This window comes from Pinus tabuliformis, chromosome 6, assembly GCF_031772625.1.
Source record: "Pinus tabuliformis cultivar Carrire ecotype Pingquan chromosome 6, CPIR1, whole genome shotgun sequence".
Classification (NCBI taxonomy): domain Eukaryota; kingdom Viridiplantae; phylum Streptophyta; class Pinopsida; order Pinales; family Pinaceae; genus Pinus; species Pinus tabuliformis.
Genome location: NC_142292.1, coordinates 1,441,959,618 through 1,441,983,647, shown reverse-complemented (window position 1 = coordinate 1,441,983,647; position 24,030 = coordinate 1,441,959,618). Strand labels below are relative to the sequence as shown.

Here is a 24,030-nt window from a genome sequence, read left to right as displayed (position 1 = left end):
CCAAAAAGTGCATAGGCACTGGGCAGATTTCGGAGCCTCACTCAAATGGGAGTTGAGCAGATTGTTGTTCTTGGATGATAATCTGGGGCAGTGTGGCACGAAGCCCCCCCCGGATCGAAGCTCCGAAGCGCGCCCCGTACGGAAGCGCCTAGGAAGCGCCGTACGAAGCGCGCTTCGTGAAATTTTTAGCGCTTCCTGGAATTTCCAAAGCGCCGGCTTCGAAGCGCGCTTCGTACGGCGCTTCGGGCCGCCGAAGCGTGGCGCTTCGGAGCAGGAAGCGTGCGCTTCACGCACGCTTCCGTACGCTTCGGCGGAAAGGGGCGCGCCCAAGGGAGAAAAACACATTTTTTTTAATTTTTTTTTTAAGTTATGTTCACTCAACCTTAAGGGGGTGGGTTAGGGTGAGGTTAGAGTGAGGTTAAGGTAAGGAATGAAAAGAATAAAGCCCCCATTCATTCCTCATTTTCTCACTTTGAGTTTATGAGAGTTGGAGAAGAGAAGAGAGGAGAGGAGAAGAGAAGAGAGGAAAGGAGAGGAGAAGAGAGGAGAGCTTGGAGGAGTGAAGAAGGAGGAGCTAGGAGAAGGAGGAGGAGCTTGGAGCAAGAGCTTGGAGGACTTCATCTACAAGAGCTAAAGAGGTAAGTTCAAACCCCAAACTCCCTTGTTTTTTTGAATTTTTTTTTGTATTTTTCTCCTCCCTCTCCTACTCTTTCCCATTGTTTCTACTTGCTCCTTTATTTACAGGTTGCCGTTGTCCACCACCTATATCCATATTCCAAGATGGTGTTCTTTTGGCTTCTATGTATCATTCCACTCTTGGTTCTAATGATGGCAAAGGTGAATAGGAATAGAAGGGAAGAAACAGAAGAGGGCAGTGGTGATGGTACCAATATGAGTGACCCAATGTATGATGAGGAGGAAGGGTTTGAAGAGGAAGGGGATGAACTTGAAGGGGACACTGAAACACAAGATGGGAAAGCTACATCAACACCCTTGTGGAACTATGTGACCAAACTTGATGGGGGAAAGGGTGGTGGATCTTACAAATTTGTGTGCCCTCATGGTTGTCATGGAGGAAAACCATATTGTGGTTCATATACCCGTCTGAGGAGGCATCTTTGTGGGGTGCTGGACAGTGATGAAAAAAAGGGTTCTGTGGGGGTACAAATTTGCCCAAACATTTCAACTGAAAAAAGAAGAAAATACATCCAAATAGAGATGGCTGCACAACAAAAAAACAAGAAACAAAAAACTCATTCTGAATCAAGTGCAACCTCTAAATTTGGTAGTTGCTCATCTCCTCATGGTACTTCTGCAAGCTCTGGAGGTAGAAGAACAATAGGGGATTTCCTTAATGTTGCTGGGAGGGATGATGTGGATGGAAAGATAGTCCTTTTTCTTTGTGCTTGCGGTGTACCATTCAATGTGCTTCGCTCTTCCTATTGGCATGAAATGGTAAAGGCCATCAATGAAGCCCCAAAAGGATACAAGGCCCCCAACTATGAGAAAGCTAGAACAGTGTTATTAGAAAGAGAAAAAGCTAAGTTTCAAAGAGCTTTGACACGTTTTACAAATGAGTGGGTAGATTCTGGGGTATCCATTGTATCAGATGGGTGGACAAATATTAGAAACCAACATTTGATAAATGTTCTTGGTGTTTCTTCTAGTGGTGCAGTATTTATTGCATGTCATGACTCCTCCTCTATCACTGCATCTGCACAAAACATTGCAGATCTCCTATTGAAATCAATCAAAGATGTTGGTCCGAATAATGTGGTTCAAGTGATCACAGATAATGCAGCAAATTGTAAGGCAGCAGGAAAAATTATTGAGCGTACTCATCCACACATCTTTTGGTCTGGGTGCCTGGTTCACACATTGAACCTTTTGATGCATGATATTGTGAAACACAAAGAATGTGGGTGGATTGCTGAGGTTTACAGGAGAGGGAAGCAGCTCATTAAATTCATCACAGGGCATACAAGGGTAAACTACTTCTATGGCACTTACTCCAAGTTGCAATTGCTTAAAATTGCAAAGACAAGATTTGCTAGTTATTACCTCACCTTTAGGCGGCTAGTGAAGGTGAGACAAGCTTTAACTAATCTGGTGTGTGCTGAAACATGGGATGAAATTAACACTGACATAGATGGTGCTAATGCAGTCAAGGACACTGTTCTTGACAGTTACTTTTGGGGACAGGTTAAATATGTTTTGCAATTCACCAAACCAATTTATTACATGATCAAGTTTGCAGATTCAGATCGACCAGTAATTGGGGAGGTGTATGAGCAAATGGATAGCATGTTGGGGCAGATTAAAGACATTGTTGAGCCTAGAGATATCAACTTGTACAATTATATTCGTGTAGAGGTGCAAAACCGATGGGAAATGCTAAATGTTCCATTGCATGCATTAGCATATGTTTTGACACCTAAATACTATCATCCATCATGGCTTTCAACACCAGCACCTGGGGGGGAAGCAGGAGAAAACCACACCAAGATCAAGAGGTTCACCAAAAATATATGGCTGCATTGAGTAAATTAATCCCTGATGAGGAGGAGGCTGCATTGGTACGGAGACAGGTGAGCAACTATACGCTCAACACTGGTCCATTTGGGAGCATGCATGCAATTAAAGATCGAGAGACTTTTTCTGCTCTTGAGTGGTGGAACATGCATGGAGGGGGTACTCCACTTCTACAGAGTTTGGCATTGCGGGTGCTATCACAGGTGGTAAACACTTCTTCTGCAGAGAGGTGTTGGAGCTCTTATTCTTTCATCCACAGTGTTAAAAGGAACAGGTTGAATTTAGACCGGGCAGAGAGCTTGGTTTATGTTCATTACAACTTGCGATTGTTGTCCCATTACTGTGAAGATGCAAAGTCTAATAAAGACTTGTTGATTTGGGACAAGAATCCAGAGGAGCCCAATTTGGAGGATGGAGTGTTGCGACTAGAGCAATTAGAGGATGCTCTTATCCAGGTATGTCCATTGTGGTATGAATTTTCCAATTTTCCCTTATAAAGCATTTCTCTAATTCATGTTTTTAATTTTTTTGTTAACTAGTGTTTTTTTTTTTGCATGAATTTTTTGAGCGATTCTAGGATGATGATGACCGTGTTGATATGCCACCACCCCCACCCCCATCTGGTCCCTTGGTTCCTAGGTTCCATGGTTCAACACCAACAACAGGGGGTTCTTCTTCATCAGTGTCAGTGCCACGACTTCCACAGGCACCATCTTCTTCATTGCCACCACGTGGAGGCCCGCCACCATGTGGAGGCCCGCCACCACGTTCTATTCGTGGTGGAAGGAGGAGAGATTAGTAGATATATTCACAATCTACTACTTTTTGTCATAGATTACTCATTAGACTTGTAGACTTGTGAATTTGAATTTTGAACCTTTTTGGCTTGGCGGTGACCAAGTGACATATTTTGTAAACATTATTATTTGAATTTTGGACATGACAAATGTTGACAGTTGCTCACTTGCTAGATAAATCATAATATGCTCTATGTTTTATGTTTTATAATATGCTTAAAAATTTGATGTATGTTTGTAATAGCTAGAATATAGATGATTGTTGTACATACTAGTAACTACAATGGAATCATGGATGCCATATCTATCTTGATTTATGCAAAAATATGCATGTTTTCATGTCTTCTACAATTAATTTGGTATTTGGGATGTTTGTTTTGAGTATAAATGCAAAAAAATATAAAATATATATATATATATATAGCAAACGCTTCCGCGGACGCTTCGCTTCCTAGATTTTTGGAAAATGATGCTTCGGCGTTCCCGCTTCCAAAAAACGCTTCCGCTTCGTGCTTCGTGCAACATTGATCTGGGGACCAAGGAGTGAAGTAGAGGCCCCCTCTTCCACAGAACCATGGCCTTCATTTTAAATCTTCCACCTCTTATCTTCCTTAGAAAACAAAACTGTAATTAAACCTTTTTAACAAAACCATACCATATAATTGTCTTCCCACCTGATTTCCAACTAGTCCATGAGCACAAATGTGTATGGCCATATTCCATTGAACCAACAGACTAAGGTTTTCTTTGTCAAACATCCAGTATTTCTCCTTGTTAGATCCGAGTGGAGTTGCAGCACTGGGATGAGGGGAGCCCTCTCTACAATAAATGCCTGGGGTGCTTCTACTTGGCCCCACTTGCCACTATCGCCAGATTTGATTCCTATTCTGATCTCAGAAGAGGAAGCCAGAGGTGCTAGGGCCTCTTTAAAGGATCTTCCATCAAGATGAGACATTGTTACTGAGATCCAAGGAGATGCTGATGAGCTCAGCTTGAGGATGAATTTCTGCACCACTGGGGCAAGTCCTAGCTTCAGCACCGAAAACGTTAGAAGATTTCAAGTAGACAACAGGAGCTCTCATGGCGACTAGGGTAAACCCTAGCTGTTGAAGTGCAAAACATGGATCACTGATTTGCTTCACATTTATTGCATCCTTGCTTACTTGCAACTATTAATCCTCTGAAAAATAATATCGCTTACATACTAGATTGCACATTCTTTTAGGTATAGGTTCTATGATCTAGCCCAAAATTGATACTAATGCAGTATTGCACATTCTTTTAGGTGTAGGTTCTATGATCTAGCCCAAAACTGATACTAATGCAGTATTTTCATTTATCCTCAATCTACAATGTTTACTTTCAATATAAATGCACTGTGCCTAACATTACAAGGCATTCATGTTGATGTCTTTACTGCCAATTTTGCTAGTGAGAAATCTGAGGAGGTCTTGAATCAGTGCCTTCAAGTCATCCCCTCAAAACTTTATGCAGAAGATATAGATTCCTGTGAATTAAAACTTGTCTTGGAAGAGCTAAAAATAGCTCTTGTAACATGGTCATTGAACCCTGTGAAGTCCCCAGTAGCTTTGTTGTTAAAATTGGCAACTAGGGCCAAACTCCACATGGGTCATCTTATTTATGACAACTGATATTTTTCTTGGATTCCTCTCTCTGAGAGGTGTAGGATTGATCTAAAGATCATTCGATTCTGACATGTAAAAATGAAGATATGAATTTATTTATATTATGGACAAATTGTCAAGGTCGGCCAGCGAGCAAAACAGGCATTCAAACCCCCAGCTCATCCTCAACGTTGCATATAAAACGAGACCTAAAATCATTTTATCATCATCTCATTTTCTCACATCTCTCTCTACTCACTTGATTGGGTACGCTAATCTGGGCAGCTATCTCTCACACGTGCAAAGGAAGGAGGATGTTTTCTGTTTGACTACGTCGACCAGCTTTGACCGAATTTCAGAGGCTGTAATTTGGGCTGCGTTGACCAGCGTTGACCTCCTTTTGACTGCAGATTGGGTGAGGTATCTTCTCCTTGGCAGGCCGCAGATCTGGGCACTGAAATCGAGGTGATCTGACCTCATTTGACCAGCGTTGACTGCCCTAGATCTGGCCGCAATTTGACTTTCGTTGACCAGTCTTTGACTGGACTTTTTCAGACTGTTTTGGGCTGATTGGGCTTGCTGTTTGGAGGCCGAAGTTCACTGAAGTTGACTGATTTGCTGAGGGTCAAATCTGCCCTGTTGACCAGCGTTGACTTTTCTGGTTAAGGCTCTTTTGCTACTGTTATAAATTATCAGATTTGTAAATTGTACTATCTCTCTCTGTTGAACTATTGAAGATTAAAAGAAGATTTGATCAAGGGTTTCCCCACATTGAGGTTTGTCCCTGGCTGGTGCCATATCTTGTGTCCTCTTGTCTTCTACTGTTTATATTTATGTTCTATCTGCATTTTACTATCATACTGATGTGATTGCTAAACTGGTTATTGATATATGACTAATAAAGAAATTGAAGTAAACTGTTCTTAAGCATAGAACATACCATTGTTACCCAAAATTAACATGGTATCAGAGTTGAGGTGAAGACAAAGCCCAAACAAGAGTGAAAGAGCAATCACCAAAGACAATTGGACAAGGACAAAAGGCTCAATGGGTTCCTCATCCCACTTTCCGACTGAAGACAAGCTCCGTGAAAAGTTTGACTATCATGGATGGAAGATGGCTCTTGATTTGACCTTGGAAGAACAAGTAGTGTTGGATTATGTGAAGGGTAAAATCCTCGAGTCTCCTTCAAATGCATCGGTTGCTGCGAAGACCAAGTACAATAGGGCTGAAGTCAAAGCAAAGAAGATTATCAGGGATTCCATTAACAAGCATCTAGTGGCCTACATCTTCGAATTGAAGACCTCCAAGGAGATCTACGACAGGTTGGTTGGCATGTTCACGGTTGTAATGCTAATCAAATTTTATTTCTCAAGAATAAGATGAAGGATATTAAGAAGGGCAAGGACGAGGATATTCAATCCTATTTCTTGAGGATTATTGAGATCAAGAATGATCTACTCTCGATTGGAGAAGTCATTCCTAACAGGGAACTCACTCTCACCACCCTTGGAGGACTCCCAACTAAGTGGTATGTATATAGAACCACCGTTCTCAACAATGATCGGATTCCAAGGTTTGAAGAATTGATGTCGAGATGCATTCAAGAAGAAACAAGAATGGTGGAGCAAGAAATGCTTTCTAATAGAAGCAACCCCACTGATTTCTTCGCTCATGCCAAAAGGAGAAATAATGCAAGGTCTAAAGGCCATTTCCATGGAAAGCCTAGATCTAAGGGAGGAATGAAGGGCAGGGACTTTGTTTGCAATAAGTTTGTCCACTATGCAAGGGAGTGTCCAAATAGAAGGGACACATCACATGATGATGATCACAATCATTCCAGGGGTAATTTCAACAACAACAACCAAAGGAATGGCAGGTTCAATGGCAAACAAAAAAGGAATGCTGGACATCATGGAAATGGTCAACCCTCCAAGAAATCAGGGAACTCCAGGTATGAAGAATTAAATGTTGTTAACAATAAGCAAAAGGAGTACTATCTTATATTGACCCTCTCCGCTGCCTCTCCTCCGGACACTTTGGGAAATTGGCTGATTGATAGTGGTGCCTCAAGGCACTTCACCGGATACAAGGAAGCTCTCTCTAATTTGATAGAGAAGGAGACAAACTTGGAGATTATCCTTGGAGACGATACCACCTATCCCGTGAAGGGAGTAGGGAATGTTACCCTTCAATTGAATCAAGATAACACGATTCATTTACAAGAAGTCCTATATGTACCTGATCTCAAGAACAAACTGGTGTCCATCTCGGCAATGGAAGACAAAGGATACAAGGTGGCATTCATCGATGGAAAGGTACGTGTTTGGGAAAGAAATTTTAAAGATGCTTTACTCTTGGGTTCATGGTTGACACTTTGTATCAAGTTGGAGGAAGTCCATTGGGAGCCATGTCTTGCGACACATCTCTACAATCTGAACTATGGCACCGGAGGTTTGCCCATCTTCATTATAAGGCCCTACCCAATGTGAGATAGATGGTGACAGGTATGCCCGAGATGTGCCAAAGCAAAACTTACAAGGGGACCATTCCCCTCAAGTAATAGCAAGACCACAGATATATTGCAATTGATCCACTCCGACATATTTGGTATGATGCTCATAAACTCTTTGGGAGGATACTCATATTATCTCACCTTTCCGAATGATTATTCTCGCAAGACCTGGATCTAATTCTTGAAGAAAAAGGATGAAGTGTTCACATGGTTCTGACACTTCAAAGCCTTGATCGAAAACCAATCCAAGAAGAAAATTAAGATATTAAGGACAGATAATGGGACAGAGTATGAATCCAATGAATTCCAAGATTATTGCAGAGAAGCTGGCATTAAGAGGGAGACTACAACGCCATACACTCTTGAGCAGAATGGTGTGGCTGAAAGGAAGAATCTTACTATTGTAGAAGTTGTTCGTGCCATGCTTCATGATCAAGGGCTTCCGAAGTTCCTATGGGTTGAAGCTGCAAATACGACCGTGTATGTTCAAAACCAATGCCCTCATCAAGCATTGGACTCCAAGACTCTCGAAGAAATGTTCACTAGTAAGAAACCCGATGTCTCTCATTTTATAATTTTTGAAAGTCCTGTATATTTTCATGTGTCGAAAGAGAAAAGAAGCAAATTGGGTCATCTGGGAAGAAAGGAATCTTTGTGGGCTACAGTGAAAATTTTAAGGGCTATAGAATTTATGTGGCTGGTCAAAGGGAAGTTGAGATAAGTCATGATGTCACCTTTGACGAAGATATGGCCCTCAACAAGATTAACAACCTTCCTATTCCAAGGAAGGACAAAGAAGTTGGCACCAGAAAATAGGGTGCAAAAGAGGATGAAACGGTGCTTGATGTTGATGAACCTATGGATCCTATTGATCCTCCTCCCCAAGAGCCCTCCTCCTCCAAGAGGAGACCCTCATGGCTTAGGGAGACTCTCGAAGAAGCCGAGAGACATATTGCACCGAGGGGGACTTTCCGTGAGAGCAAGAAGCCGAACAGGTATCAAGGATACTTGACCATCATGAGCACTATCATTCAAAATGAGCCTTCACCATTTGAAGAAGCCGTGAAGCAATAAGTATGGAAGGATGCTATGAATGAAGAATACGAGTCAATTATGAAGAATGATGTGTGGGATGTGGTCCCTAAACCCTAGGACAAATCGGTTGTCACCTATAAGTGGCTCTACAAAATCAAGCATGGAGTTGATGGAAGTGCAGAAAAGTTCAAGGCTCGCTTTGTTGCTCGAGGCTTCTCTCAAAAGGAAGGTGTAGATTACCATGAGATATTTGCACCTGTTGCCCGATACACCACCATTCGCTCGATCATAGCCCTTATTGCCTCACAAGGATGGAACTTACATCAGATGGATGTCAAGACCGCTTTCTTGTATGGTTCGATCAAAGAGGAAGTCTTTGTGGAACAACCTGAGGGATTTGAGGTTCATGACCGAGAATCTCATGTATGCAGGTTGAAGAAAGCTCTTTATGGCTTGAAGCAAGCACCTTAGGCTTGGTATGAGAGGATTGATAGCTATTTGATGAAGCTGAGATTCACTAGTGAAGCCGATCCAGACCTTTACTTTAAGGTTGAAAATGATAAACCTCTCATTCTGGTACTTTATGTGGATGACCTTTTTCTGACAGGTGCAAGCTGTCTTATTCACAAATGTAAGAGGGAGTTGGCTTTTGAATTTGAGATGAAGGACCTTGGACTGATGCACTACTTCCCGGGGTTGGAGGTCTGGCAAAAGTCAGGCGAAATTTTCCTATCTCAAGGAAAATATGTTGTGAAGATATTGGAAAGATTTGGGATGGTGGATTGCAAGCCTGTAACTACTCCGATGGAACTTAACTTTAAGAAGTTATGTGGTAGTGCTGCTGGACCTGAATTGAGAAATGCTTCTGAGTATCCTCAACTCATAGGAGCATTGATGTTCTTGGTGAAATCCCGTTTGGACATATGTTTTGCAGTTAACACATTGAGCCAATATATGGTTGAGCCTCATCATATACATTAGATTGCTGCCAAAGAATTTTTTGAGATATCTTCAGGGCACAATCAGTGATGGATTGAGATACACTGCTGGAAATGTGAGGCTGCATGGTTATTTTGATGTTGATTGGGCTGGCAGTGTGGTGGATCTCAAGAGCACTTCTGGATGATGTTTTTCTTTGGGTTTTGCTTCGATATCCTGGATGAGCAGGAAGCAGAAATCGGTTGCCTTGATACCGAGGCCGAATACATAGTTGCTAATATGGCCTCTGAAGAAGTTGCCTGGTTGAGGAAACTCTTCAGTGAGTTGGATACCACCGTGATCCTCTGCGACAACTAGAGTGGGATTCGATTATCAAAGAATGCTGTGTTTCATGATCGCTCCAAGCATATAGATATCAGGTACCACTTTATCCGAGACATGGTACAACAAGGAGCAATAAGGCTCCATCACATTGGGACTAATGAGCAGGTCGCCAATATTATGACAAAGCCTCTGGGGAAGGTCAAATTCTTGGCCTTCCGAGAACGACTTGGAGTCGTGGAGAGACCCTCTTATGAGGGTCCTGTATGAGATGGACATTGAGCTCTGGGAGCTCCAGGGGGGCTTGGGGTACTTCTTGGAGCGATGAGCAACCATAGGGTGAGTGGTTCAGCCTTCCCCTAGTGGTTTTCTGTGTACAGGGTGAGTGGTTCAGCCTTCCCCTGCGATACCCCTTGGCGACATGTAGGGAGGATGAGTGGTTCATCCTTTTCCTGCTGAGACATCCTATCCATGCAGTCTGGGACTCATGGGAAGTACCTCTCATCTGGCCAATGAGTAGGGAAATGTGGATAGGGACCATACTACTATCGATGGATGCATCGTGTACTACCGTACTCCCTATGCTAGGATGACCGATATTGATCTGGGATCAATTGGAACTGACTACAGGTCAGTAAGAGTGGTATGAGACACTCTCTTTTGATTGGAACTGACTTCGGGTCAGTAAGAGTGGTATGAGACTCTCTTTTGATTGGGACTAACTTCGGGTCAGTAGAGAATGATATGATACATTCTCAATCACTTCTTCTTCTTCATAGTTCAAAAGAGCAGAGCAGTGCATTGATGGCAGACATAGTACAGATTGGCAAATGGAGTTCTCCCTAGTTGGGAGGGAGTGTTAAAATTGGCAACTAGGGCCAAACTCCACATGGGTCATCTTATTTATGACCACTGGTATTTTTCTTGGATTCCTCTCTCTGAGAGGTGTAGGATTGATCTAAAGATCATCCGATTCTGACATGTAAAAATGAAGATATGAATTTATTTATATTATGGACAAATTGTCAAGGTCGACCAGCGAGCAAAACAGGCATTCAAACCCACAGCTCATCCTCAATGTTGCATATAAAAGGAGACCTAAAATCATTTTATCATCATCTCATCTTCTCACATCTCTCTCTCCTCACTTGATTGGGTAAGCTAATCTGGGCAACTATCTCTCACGTGCGAAGGAAGGAGGATGTTTTCTGTTTGACTGCATTGACCAACATTGACCGAATTTCAGAGGTTGTATTTTGGGTTGCGTTGACCAGCGTTGACCTCCTTTTGACTGCGGATTGGGTGAGGTATCCTCTCCTTGGCAGCCCGCAGATCTGGGCACTAAAATTGAGGTGATCTGACCTCTCATTTGACCAGTGTTGACTGCTCTAGATCTGGCCACAATTTGACTTTTGTTGACCAACCTTTGACTGGACTTTTTTCGAACTGTTTTGGGCTTGCTGTTTGGAGACCGAAATTGATTGAAGTTGACCGATTTGCTGATGGTCAAATCTGACCTGTTGACCAGCGTTGACTTTTCTGGTTAGGGCTCTTTTGCTGCTGTTATAAATTATCAGATTTGTAAATTGTATTATCTCTCTCTGCTGAACTATTGAAGACTAAAAGAAGATTTGATCAAGGGTTTCCCCACATTGGGGTTTGTCCCTAGTTGGTGCCACATCTTGTGTTCTCTTGTCTTGGCTTGTCTTCTATTGTTTATATTTATGTTCTATCTGTATTTTACTATCATGCTGATGTGATTGCTAAACTGGATATTGATATTGGGCTAATAAAGAAATTGAAGTAAATTGCTCTTAATCATAGAACATACCATTGTTACCTAAAATTAACATTTGTGCAGTTCAGAGCAAAATCATTTTAATCTTGTGGATTCACTATAGTCTTTGCCCTAGGAATTAAATTCCTCCTTAAGAGGGTTGTCAGGCCTGAGCAAATGAGTGCTTTTAGGGTGTATGGTATGCAATGAACTTTTATTCAAACTAGCACACTACTGCCGCAAGTATAGATATGAACTTGCAAATTAAGGAGATATGGATATATGCAAACTCAGAGTAACAACAATGAGAGCCAAACACATTAGTTTTCGGGGCACCTTCACACCAAGGGGTGGATTGAATCTGCATGTCCAAATTTAAATGGAGGAAAAGCCATCCAACGGAAACTGTGTTTTATGAATAGTTGAAATGATAGGAGATACAAAAAAGTGGTAAAGCCCTTTTTTACACAAAAAGAGAGAAAACATAGACTTTAGGCATGCATTACTTAGGTCGTTATGACATGAAACTGACCTTTTACAATCATTGAAATGTAATACCTAGGGACAAACCGGTATTACCAAATGTAAGGTTACATACAAAATAACTAATGCATATAGTGCATACTAAGATGTTGAGGTGAGGTACACAACATGCCTTCCGTCATTAGGATGCTTTGTCCACGAAGCTGGAAGACTAAAAGGGTAGGATCCCAAGCCAAAACGGTAGTTAAAATACTGAAAAGAACCATTTTTGCCATAGTGACAGTCCAAAATATGCAATATAATATCTCAAAACAGGCTTCCCGATTTAACAAAAGCATCAGATTCCAAAGATTTGATCATGGAACACAACTTTTGGTCACTGGAATGATGTTCAGTGTATAGTCACGAAAGAAAATATGCATTTCTTTATGCTTAAGGTGCTACTTAAACAAAGGGCAGGATCTGAAATTTTTGAACCCTAAACCACTTTATTCACAAAAGCAGTGTCACATGGGGATGTGTCCCACAAGGTTGGGTGTGTGCCCACCTTGCTCCCCATGCTCCTGGGACAGGAGAGGGGGGTGGCTGGTGAAACCTTTCAGCATGCCCCCTTTTTTGTGAAACTCCACAAAACACACCCCGAAATGTTTTGTAGATTTGCAGGATACATTTAAGAAAAAAAGGGGATTTGTGGGCATCCCCTTCCCAAAAGCGAGACACATTTTGCAAAAAGGGGGGCTTGTGGGTGCCCTCCTCATTTTATTTTTCCTACCAAAATGCATTGAAAAAAAAAAAATCTTAGTAAACTACTCAACTTAACTTACTTTTACCTATACATCTCTCTTATTTGACATTTAAAAGTCATTTAGCATCTGATTTTGAGATGAGAGTGAGCCATGATTTACCTTGGTTAGTCATGAGAGTGACTGTGACTTAGGGAGTGATCCTCCCATTGATGGTCCTGATGCCTTTGTACAGTAGATATCTGCCTTGGTTAGTCATGAGAGTGACTCTGACTTAGGGAGGGACACTCCCATTGATGGTCCTGATGCCTTTGTACAGCAGATAGATGTAGAGGACCAATCAGTGGCATTCACTCCTTGATGCTCATTTATGTTGATTTCTTTTAGCTATTTTTAGTTTAACTGTCTGTTAATTTTCAGTTGTAACTTTTGACTTTAGATATTGATGATTGAGTTTTTGATTTGTCACTCATTACTATTTTTGAGTGATTATAATTTACTGTTTCAGACTTCAAGTTCATTATCTACCATTTAGTATTTACTTAGTAGTATTTGGATTTTAAATCAATGTATTTTATTCTGTTGTAAGTTATAAAGTTGAACTTTTGATGTGCATGTATCATTGATTCAATGTGAAATATGATAATAATAATGATAATCGATGAATCATGCTTCTATAATTTACAAATATGAATTTAGTATTTACATTGGACAACAATAAACTTACATGGGATGAATTGTTATTGTTGGGATTTTTATTTCTTAAATAATTTAGAGATGGTCCCCCCTATGCTAAGGACCTCAATGCCCCCCCACTCCCATGAATTTCCCTAAAATTTAGGGGATGTCTCCACATTTCCCCAATGCACATTTCCCTGATTCCATGCTCCGCTGTCCTGGAAACTTAGGGGAACATTGCACAAAGCCCTGTTGCAACCACTTATACTAAAGTCGTTACTATGTCCCTGAAACATGGGGGAACATTGCACAAAAATATTATCACAACCACTTATACTAGATTCATTACCATTTCTAAAGCGTAATTTTTTTTTTTGTAAGTCGATGGAATGCTTGGAAGGTAGTGTTCCTTACAACATGTGCAAAATTTGGGTATCTTTGCATAAATGCTTTTGCCTCCCAATAGCTTCCTCTCCTGCAAGACCCTTCCCCTTTTCCTTGTATTCAGACAGTTGCCTCCTGCAGATATGCTTCACCTTCAGATTAAGAATGCTCTCTAGTTCAAGTATCAACTTCCCCTTCTTCATCAGTGAGAGGAAGCTATTTTTGAGGAGAGTCAGTACGAATTCATCTCTTTTCAAACATGAAACATGGAAGACATCATGGAACCGGCTTTTGTTGGGAACATCCAATGCATCGGCCACATATTCCACTAAGCTGGAACATGTTCTTACTGGACATCATCTGAATGCCAGAGAAATACCATTTCTAAAATGATTTTCCTTGAGTTAAGTTAGGCTGTAAGAGATTCACAATATTATCAAATCATTGTTGTACAGCCATGAGAGAATACCAGATAAGTAAAACAGTGAAGTGGTATTCCATGTTTTTAAGTTAGACTCTATTACTTTGTGATTCCACGTCTTAAAAAGAATCATGTAAGGTAGCCATACTTGTACCTGTAACTGGAGCTGCTGGACACATATTGTAGCTAGAGCATGCAATATGATTATTGACAACACTATGTAATTGTCCATGCAATGGACAGGGGGTTTGATTATTTTAAATTAGGGCAGATCTGCCTGAAGAAGCAAAAGTGCACAATTCTAAAACAAAATACCATCAGAGGACGCAAGTGTCTCTATGCAGTTCATAATACATATAGAAAGCCAGTTATAGAAAGTGTAGAGCAATCACATATTTAGCTGATTACCTTTTCAGATTCTTCTCTTTCCTGTTTATTTCAATGCCATTAATGCCAGAGGCACACTTTGACTTTTCCAACCCGATGAAACTAATTCCATCAATGCCATCAAAATTGCTCTTTCTTTGTGTTAGACTACAAGTTGTTTACCCTCTTATTAGAAACAAATACTCATATTAAATATTTCATTATTGAGTTGCATGCTTCTTTTTTTTTGATCAGGAAGAAGGGCTTTTGTGTTATTTGTCAAGATATATGATATATCACGACTTTATTACTGACAGAATATTCCTGCACATATTTTCCGTGTTTTCTCAAAAAGAAGGCTCGTGTCAACCCACTTGGTTCACGTATGACTTTTCTCTTATTCCTTTGGCGCCCATTCAAAGACGACTAGCTACTATATATATTTTTTTCTCAAACATATACAATATTGACTATTTACAGTAGGCAGTTTATATGCATTGGCCTTTAAATGGCTTCCCTCCTTGTCTCTCCCTAGTGCCATCGCAAGCTTTTCATTCGGCCATGTCTTGTTTGTTCTAATGTTACACAGGTACACATACCCTCACCTGGGGTGCACATCTCAGGTAGGGATGCCATATTGGGGATGTGGGGTACATCCTGAGTATGTCTAGGCCATACCAATTTGGCAGGGTACATAGGGAATGTAGAGGGGTATTTCCCCATCCCCATACTTTGCATACCCTGTTGAATTGGGTACTTCTGGACATATCTCACAAGTGGGTCCATCCGATGTCAAAAAATTAAGAATATAAAAACAACACTGAATCACTCCCACCCTTTCCTAGTTACTCCACCTACCATTGACCTTGGATAAAAACCTATTAAAACCACAAATTGACACATTCCACTATTTTCTATTCATTTTTTGCAAGTGTTGGGTCTTCCATTGCTATCGGGCATTCATTTGGAGCTAAAATATCACATTTATAAATGATTTTTTGCATGTTTCCCTTGGATTGTGAAGTTATCATGTTATCGTTTTCATGGATTTCATTAGCAGTGGGAGAATGTGTAGTTCAATATTTTTGAACTATTAATCATTAGCAATTTAATATATTTTTATATATTTGGGGCAAGGTCCCCTGTATTTTGTACCCCTACAGTCTACTGTACCCTGGAATACCCTGAAATTTGGGGGCTGGGGTTTTAACATGTATTGGGTGTGCGTCCCACATATCCATGCCTCCACATATTGGAATCTTGGTATAACATAGGTTTGATCCCTGCTATTTTATTTTCAAGAACTTCCATAGGGTTTCTTACCAGATGTGTAGGTCTCGTGAACTTCTTGGTAATTCACTTTACATTTTTGTTTCATTACAATGGTTATATTTGTACTAAGGAGCTTTGCTGTGGCCTAATACAGACAACTTTCAAAATAGCTTACAAATTGGGTAGTTTTTCCCCAGCAGAGGTGACTCTCCTCCATGAGGTGTTTTTTTGATAAAAACAATGACTGTTCTGCTGCCCCAAAAGCTGCAGGTGTGTAGTCTAATAAACTGACTTACTAATATTGAAAAGTGACAATACTTGCAACCAAGTAAAACTGGATTCTTGGAGCTGTGCTAGCCACAGATTCCACCTACCTATCGATGTCAGGTTCTGGCATTGGATCTTCTACACGGAGAGGTCCTGGCAGAATAATCTCCATCATGGGGTAGCCAATGTAATTGGGCACCTGCATTATGAGATCCGATAGTTCAGCCACAGACTATATGCTCTTGTTCTTCTGGGTAAGACGTGCCTAGGTGGCTTCAGATTCCTTCCGCCCTTGCTCAACTTTTAGTTGTCTGCCTTACATTTCCAACTTGCAGGCACATTTCTTATCTTCCATCTCTTCCATTCTATTGTCCATCTGGGTTTTTTGTCTTGTAGATTGGAGGGTTGAGTACTAGATGTTGCCTCAAAGGCTCTGTTACCCCTCATGTCAGCAGGGGCACATATGAACACTTCGCAATATTTATCACCATCATTGTAAGCCCAAGCTCACAAGTCAAAAGTGATGTAAAAGACCATGTGAAGCCCTATATTAGGTATCCTAGACCCCTGTGTCTTTTGAGTATGTATCTTTTTGTCTTGGTTGGACCATGGCTGGTCCCTTGAAGTTTCACTTCTGATTACTCTCGTCCTTTATGGGATTGGAGGGCCTTAGGTGGACTCTCTTGAGGACTCATGGTTTTATGGAAGCCTGCATTTGTAGGGGTGATTACCGGTGTATGGGCCAATCTAGCCCACATCAAGGTGCACCTATGTCATTCCATATGGTTATGGTCTACAGAGTTTGTTGGTGGCCTTGGCTTTGGTGTAGTATTCCTTAGATAGCTCTCAGAGCATGGCAGTGTCATTTGACAAGTTTTCACTTTCCCTAAGGTAGTTCATGTTTCCCAATGCAAAGTGGTCCCAATGGTAAAAAAATCAACTTGGTCTCAGTTTATGCAGTTTGATGAGAGGATTCAATGCCACATTCCAGTTTTCTAATCTGAGGTGTCAATGGCTAGTTACAAAGTGGTCACACTTGGTCAACAGGTCAGAGCAGATTTCTAGGTGGCAAAACAGGTGAAGCATTGGGTAGAATCAGACATGCATTATGTCAAAAGTGATTAGCATGAAGAGACAAACAAAATACATATGATAAATTTTAGTGATTAGCCAGGGCTTTAGAGAACTATCACTGGGGGTAGATGATGTGGCAATTCCCTACAGGGTATGGAAAGTTTGAGAGATATCCAGTATAGATTCAAGTCAGCAGAGCAATATCCGGGTTCCAAAATTGCCAGAAGGGCAAGGCATTGAAGATCTAGCAGATAGGTGGCTAAGTCAAGTTACAAAAAGGAAGTAGGTCAAGTCGAACTAGCCATTGGAGGTCAAACTAGCCATTGGGACGAGTCAACTAGCCGTTAGAAGGAGGATGGACTGGGAAGTAAGATGTTGGACCAAGGAAGTAGCTGTTTGAAGATGAATTTCTGCACTAAAGGACCAAGTTGAACCTCTCAAGGAAGTCACACAACTGCTAAGACCAAGTTGAGTTCTTCATGGACTAAGAGAGTGGAACATTGAGCCAACCAAGTGTACTATTTTGACTATTGACTTCGTTGGACCATGAGTAAAGGGAATCTTGAGTTAAATCATGGAAGTTTGTCCAAGTCGCTCCCCTAGTGGTTGAATAAAAAATTATGTTGTAATGTTTTATGAATTATTTACTAAGTCTCCAACTTGTGGATGACTAGTAAAATATTTTCTTGAGGAGTCAAAACTAGTTGTTGCAAATTGTTCTATAAAAGGCTAGCCTTCTCTCATTGTATTGTTGTTGTTGTCATTTGGGATTGGTGCCATCATTAATAAAGGGGTCATTTCTTGTGAACCTTGCTATTATATATTCATTGTGTGGACTCTAGAGCAAATTTTAATATTTCATTTTTTTTTTTTGATATATGCTATTGGGGTTTGATCTAATTTTTTTTTGATAATAAGTAAAATTACACTAAGGTTAACAGATCTTGCCATCAAGCGGCTACACATTCACGTGGAAAGGGCAAACTAGGAGGCAACCCCACTTTGTCAATTCTTTTTGTAGGTGGATCGATCCAAGCAACTGGACCATTTCGAAGGGTAGCTTTGAGTTGTGGAGGATCTTGCATTCATCTCACACAAGATCTAAAGATTGGAGATGCCATGTTGAGAGGGGCTGCTCCTAAGTGGGTTCGAAAATTATCAAGGAGATTAAGTCAATAGTGGGGGTGATTTCTTTTTAAGCCCAAACCCACTTTCTTGAGTTATCAAGCTATATCGACCTAAGAAGGTGTTGATTTCACGCTCCATCAAGGGTGAGGTAAGTAAGGCATAGGTATAACCCAATAACCACCTCTTTTCAATTTTTTTTACCCTAAAACTTTTACTTTTCAACATTTAGTTTAGGAAATAATAGCTTGCTGGTTTTTATTTATTTATCTATTTAGCAAACATCTCCTTGGGGAAAATTGATTAAGTTGATAGATTAACCAAGGACAGTTACAAGTATTTTGGTCCATTTTATGCTTGTATCTCGCTGATTTGTTTTGTTGATCCAGACATTTGCTGGCTGTAATACACAATATCAACAACAAAAATAGAGGTTTCAACTATCCAAGTAAGTTACATTTTCACCAAGCCTCTTGTATTTACTCTATTGCACTTAATTTCAGCATTTTCTATCATTTAGAGTAAATTTTAGGTAATTTTCAGCCACATTAAAAGGCCAAATCAAAATATGGAAATTATTGGGTGAGTTTACCCAAGAGGGTGTCACCAAGAATTCTGAAAAGATAATTTCCAGCTTACTGGAGACTTACTTTTTCAGCAGTTTTAGGCTGAGCGGAGGCCCCAAAAGCCTCAAAAGTGACCCTCATACCTCTCCATCGCTAGATTTACAATCTGGAAGTGCTTAGGCAGTTGTAGGCTAAATGGTTTGTTGTCCCTGCCTTTTTGCAGACTTCACAATCTGATATATAGGACAGCAAGCAGTTTTGATCTATAACTTTCTAACCAATAGCTTAAATTGAAAAGTTAAAACTAATTGCATATTTGGTTATATATATATATTTTTTTTTTTTTTTGTATACCAAAATCCACTGGTTACACTCTATATCTCTTGTATTTTGGTATTGCTAAAATCTATTGTTTAGTTTTCTGCTGCACAGTGACATCTTTTAGAGCTAGACAGTTTCCAGAGATTAACACTTCCACTTAAAGTGACCCCATATTAGGCACTAGTCTTGTTTGGGATCATTTGGGGTTATCTTTTGTTGGGCCTAAATAGTGGGGTGCTGAAAATGTAGTGAGCAAGGTCTTCTGGCTTGTGCCTTCGCCAATGAAGTCCTCGAGTTGTCTTCAGGAGATAGACTTTAGTTGTGGTGAGTTAATTTCCAGTTATGGGAATAATCATCACGAGTTCATGCGTAGAGTTAAGAGGAAGCCTTCATCTGTTTGACTACAGGATTGGTTGTCAGATCAAGTTCAGTTAGAACAAGTTAGATCTCTAGTGTTGATTGGAGAGAGCACGAGTTAACAATTCTAGTGATGACTCGAAGGAGAGCGAGTAACACTCTCAGTTAACTCGCTATCAGAGCTCGAGTTCTATATTTTAACTAGCCTAATTTAGCATGGATCGAATCTATAAAGAGGAGGACAAAGGCACAAGGAAGTATGAATTGTTTTGTGCACAAAGGTTTGTGTGACAAGATAGAGCTCACGAGTTTGTGAGAGGAGCATTGATTGTGGAGAGCACAAGAATTGTGACCTAAGTAATAGGAAATCACAAGTGCTAGGATTTAGGAGCTGGGATCAAGGGTTGGCAGGGCAAGTCCAAGCTAGATTAGCAGGAGAACAAGTATGTTCTCAGAGGGACAAATTGATTTGTAATTGATTCAATTGCTCAGTCAATAACATAGCCACATCAAGCAAGCAGGTTTTCCTTGTTGGGTTACTTGAGAAAAATGTGTCAATATCTGTGTGATGTGTTTTTATCTCTATGTTTTTTCCGCTGCGTATGTGTGTTAAGAAATTGTGTCTTGGTGAAAAGGAATTAGTTTTAGATTGTTCATCATAGTAGTTCCAAAATTTTGTGGAAAATCTACATGGTATCAGAGCCGAGATCAATATAAAGACCAACACCGGATTGACTAGTCAATGAAGAGCATAGATAAAGTAGAAGGCTTGTGGTAGAGTTTTTTTTTTATTGGGGCTGAGAGAGGTTTTTTTTTTTTTTTTACGAGCCTATTTGTGCGTAAAGGATAGGATCTGTGGTCAAGTAAGGTTAAGGGAAGGTCTAGGCTAGGTTAGTAGGAGAATAATTTTGTTCTCAATGAATGGACAGTTTGCCTTGTATTTGATCTGTGTATTAATAAAATACCACAGCAAGGAGAGGGTTTTCCCAGTTGGGTTCCCTAGAAAAATTTATTGTCTCGTGTAATTGTGACTTTATCTCTGTGTTTATTTCCACTGCTTCTATTGTTAAGGAATTATGTATCTTGGTGATAAGTCAACTAGTTTAGTTTTCAGAAATCATCTAAGTAGTTGCAGAATTCCAAGGAAATTCAACCACGCAGTCAACGAGAAAGCGATTGACACAACGCAGAGATTGGCCAGAGGGCCGCGTAGAGATGGGAAATCCGCCAAGGGACCTATAGACTGTGAGGGTGGTAGGGATCTAGAGCTCGGTGCTTGGCTGCGTAGAAATGGGAAATCCGCCAAGGGACCTATAGACCGTGAGGGTGGTAGGGATCTAGAGCTCGTTGTGATTTAGTAGAGCATTCCCAGTAGATCGACCGACATCGATCAACCACCAAGCTTAGTAAATGGGATGGCGACATTGAGGTTGAAGCCAAGTGCGGAGCAGACTAGTGCAGGGGCCAAGCCGCTAAAGCAAGGGCTGACGACGGATCGGGAAAGTTGATAGGGGGACAAACTGGCTCACAACCATGCTAGAAGGACTTAGTACAAGATCGATGTTAGTAACAGAAAGTGGGTAGGAGGCCTCTTCCAGATCTGTCAGGACCAGTTGGTATGAGCTAACATTGATAGATGCTCAGGAGCAGGATCCTAGGAGCATGGTTGGAAGGAACATGTCTTCAGATCAGATTCCGCAACAAGAAGCAAAGAAGTCTTCTAGTTTAGAGGGAGTAGCTACAACAACAGATAATGTGGTGGTGTTGGAGATAGATCTAGGTGGACGAGGTTCTTTCAAAAGTACCTTCCTCGCTAAGATGGAGTGTTGAAAATGTAGTGAGCAAGGTCTTCTGGCTTGTGCCTTAGCCAGTGAAGACCTCAAGTTGTCTTCAAGAGATATACTTCAGTTGTGGTTACTTAATTTCCAATTATGGGAATAATCATTACGAGTTCATGCGTAGAGTTGGAGCTTCAGTTAAGAGGAAGTCTTCATCAATTTGACTACAGGATTGGTTGGCAGATTGAGTTTAGTTACAATGAGTTTGACCTCTAGTGTTGATTGGAGAGAGCACGAGTTAACAATTCTAGTGATGATTGGGAGGGGAGCGAGTAATACTCTCAGTTAACTTGCTATCAGAGCTTGAGTTTTATATTTGAACTAGCCTAATTTAGCATGGATTGAATCTATAAAGAGGAGGACGAAGGCACAAGGAATTATGAATTGTTTTGTGCATAAAGGTTTGTGTGACAAGATATAGCTCATGAGGTTGTGAGAGGAGCCTTGATTATGGAGAGCGCAGGAATTGTTTCCTAAGTAATAGGAGATCACAAGTGCTCTAGGGATTTAGGAGCTGGGATCAAGGGTTGGTAGGGCAAGTCCAAGCTAGATCAGCAGGAGAACAAGTATGTTCTCAGAGGGACATATTGCTTTGTAATTGATTCAATTGCTTAGTCAATAAAATAGCCACATCAAGCAAACAAGTTTTCCCTGATGGGTTTCTTGAGAAAAGTGTGTCAATATTTGTGTGATGTGTTTTTATCTCTTTGTTTATTCCATTGCGTATATGTGTTAAGAAATTCCATGTCTTGGTGAAAAGAAATTAGTTTCCGATTGTTCATCATAGTAGTTGCAAAATTTTGTGGAAAATCTACATGGGGGCTTGGGCTGAGGTGATAGTGGGCCCCTGCCCTCTGTTTTTTCATCTAATAGGTTGTCGGGACCTTAGCAACCCTACTATTCAGATTGATAACATGCTTCAGACTTCTCTATTGAAGTCCTTTAGTGTTTTTTTGATGGCATGTACCTCTTTGGTGAGGATGTAGTAGAAGACAATGCATTGGCCTTGATACATGGCAACAAAGGGGGGGGAACCGAAGAGGTGGAGAGGAGGGTTGTGGGCTGATGAGGGAGGTGTGGTGGGAGTGGGGGTTGAGGAGATGTAAAGTGGGTAAGGGGTAAGTAAGGATGCGAAGGAGGAGAGGGGTTGCATGAGGGAGACACCTTTGTGTCGTCTTTGGCAATGTGGAGGAGAATGAGGCATCATCCATTTGGGGTGAGGGGGGTGTGGATGTACGCTCCTCATCAACCTTAAACTATAGATCCTTGTTCATCAATGGATTGTTGCATTAGTGATTCAGAATGTGAGAAGAATTCATTGAATTAGGATTGTATGGATGTCGGACTTTTTTGGGTTCTCAATGATGATCTTGGCAATGCTTAGAGTAGTTTTAAGTTGGCCATAAGATCTGCTTCTCTGTTTTGGTTCTTTTTGACAAGTAAGAGCTTAACTTCATTGAACTCGAGAAGGAGAGGCTTAGTTCTTAGGAGGGCCCTATTGATTTGTGAGGAGCTCGATTGGGATCTTTTTTGGAGGGCAGAGAGGATTATATGGGAGTCCCCTAGAATGACTCCTAGAATGATGACTGATTGAGAGGTTATAGTGCTTAGGGTTTTGATGGCCTAGAAGGCTGCTGATGCCTCTGCTTCTTTTGTTGGTAGCTTCTTCAATCCCCCATGTGAGGGATAATGCTGGTTTTCCATTGGAGTCATAGATGACCCTCTCAGCACTACTGCCTCTGTTCGCTTGACATTATCAAGCACCTGAAAACAGTAATGGGTCATCTTCTATTGTGGCTCTTTATGGTTACCATCTTCTGCAGCAGGTCTTCCATAGAGTTCTCCTCTTCAAATGCTTAATTTTATCTGGAGTTATAAGTTCCATCTATCTCCAGGGTTAATCCAGCAAAAATGTCTTCCACCTCTTCTTCCTGCATTTCTATAGAAAAAATATAATTGTTCTTGCATTTTCAGGATGTGCCGACCTCTCAGTCATTCCAGCTCCTCACCTCTTCACCCTTGTTCAGCAGGTCATGGATAAATTATGTTCCTTCAGGATTGTTCTCTTATCCTACTAACTCTTCCTTTCCAAGGTTGCTTTCAGTTCCTCTGCAATGGGGCATTTGATTTCTGTCGTTTCCTTATCTCAACCTGTTGGCACCATTTTCTATTTGTTACCAGCTTTTGAAACCTCTTTTGAGGTGAACTTTTTCGTTTTAGTTATTAATAGATTGCTCCCATCTCACATCTGCCTCTATACATCCTTACATCTTTGCAAGTAAGTACACATGCCACAATCTAACCTGACACCTATTTTGGCAATTTTATTGACCACTGTATTCTCAGACAGCATGACCCAACTTTGACATCTCTAATGATTTTATTATGTGATTTGTACACTCCAAGCCTACTTCCAACTTTTTCACAATATTCTTTTTGTTAGATCTTTGTTTAATTATTTGTTTTTAATTTTGATTTTGAGAAAACACTACTTATATTATACAGAAAAGGAATCTTTACATGTCTTTTATTAGATCTTTAATAAATTAATTCTAAAAGTTAAGTCTCCCTCTATTTGCAATGATCTCAAATTT

General features: G+C 40.7%; 2 protein-coding genes across 22 annotated transcripts in view; both read left to right on the top strand.

Annotated features, from left to right (window-relative positions):
• Positions 1-24,030, top strand: part of LOC149264029 (soluble inorganic pyrophosphatase 6, chloroplastic-like) — a 154,221-nt gene that overhangs the window by 2,864 nt on the left and 127,327 nt on the right. The window lies entirely within an intron of this gene.
• On the top strand, positions 489-3,515 carry LOC149264030 (uncharacterized). Its single transcript, XM_089388800.1, has 2 exons — positions 489-2,987; positions 3,110-3,515. Exon 1 carries the CDS (start codon positions 781-783, stop codon positions 2,539-2,541), a length of 1,761 nt encoding a protein of 586 aa, XP_089244926.1. The 5' UTR covers positions 489-780; the 3' UTR covers positions 2,542-2,987; positions 3,110-3,515.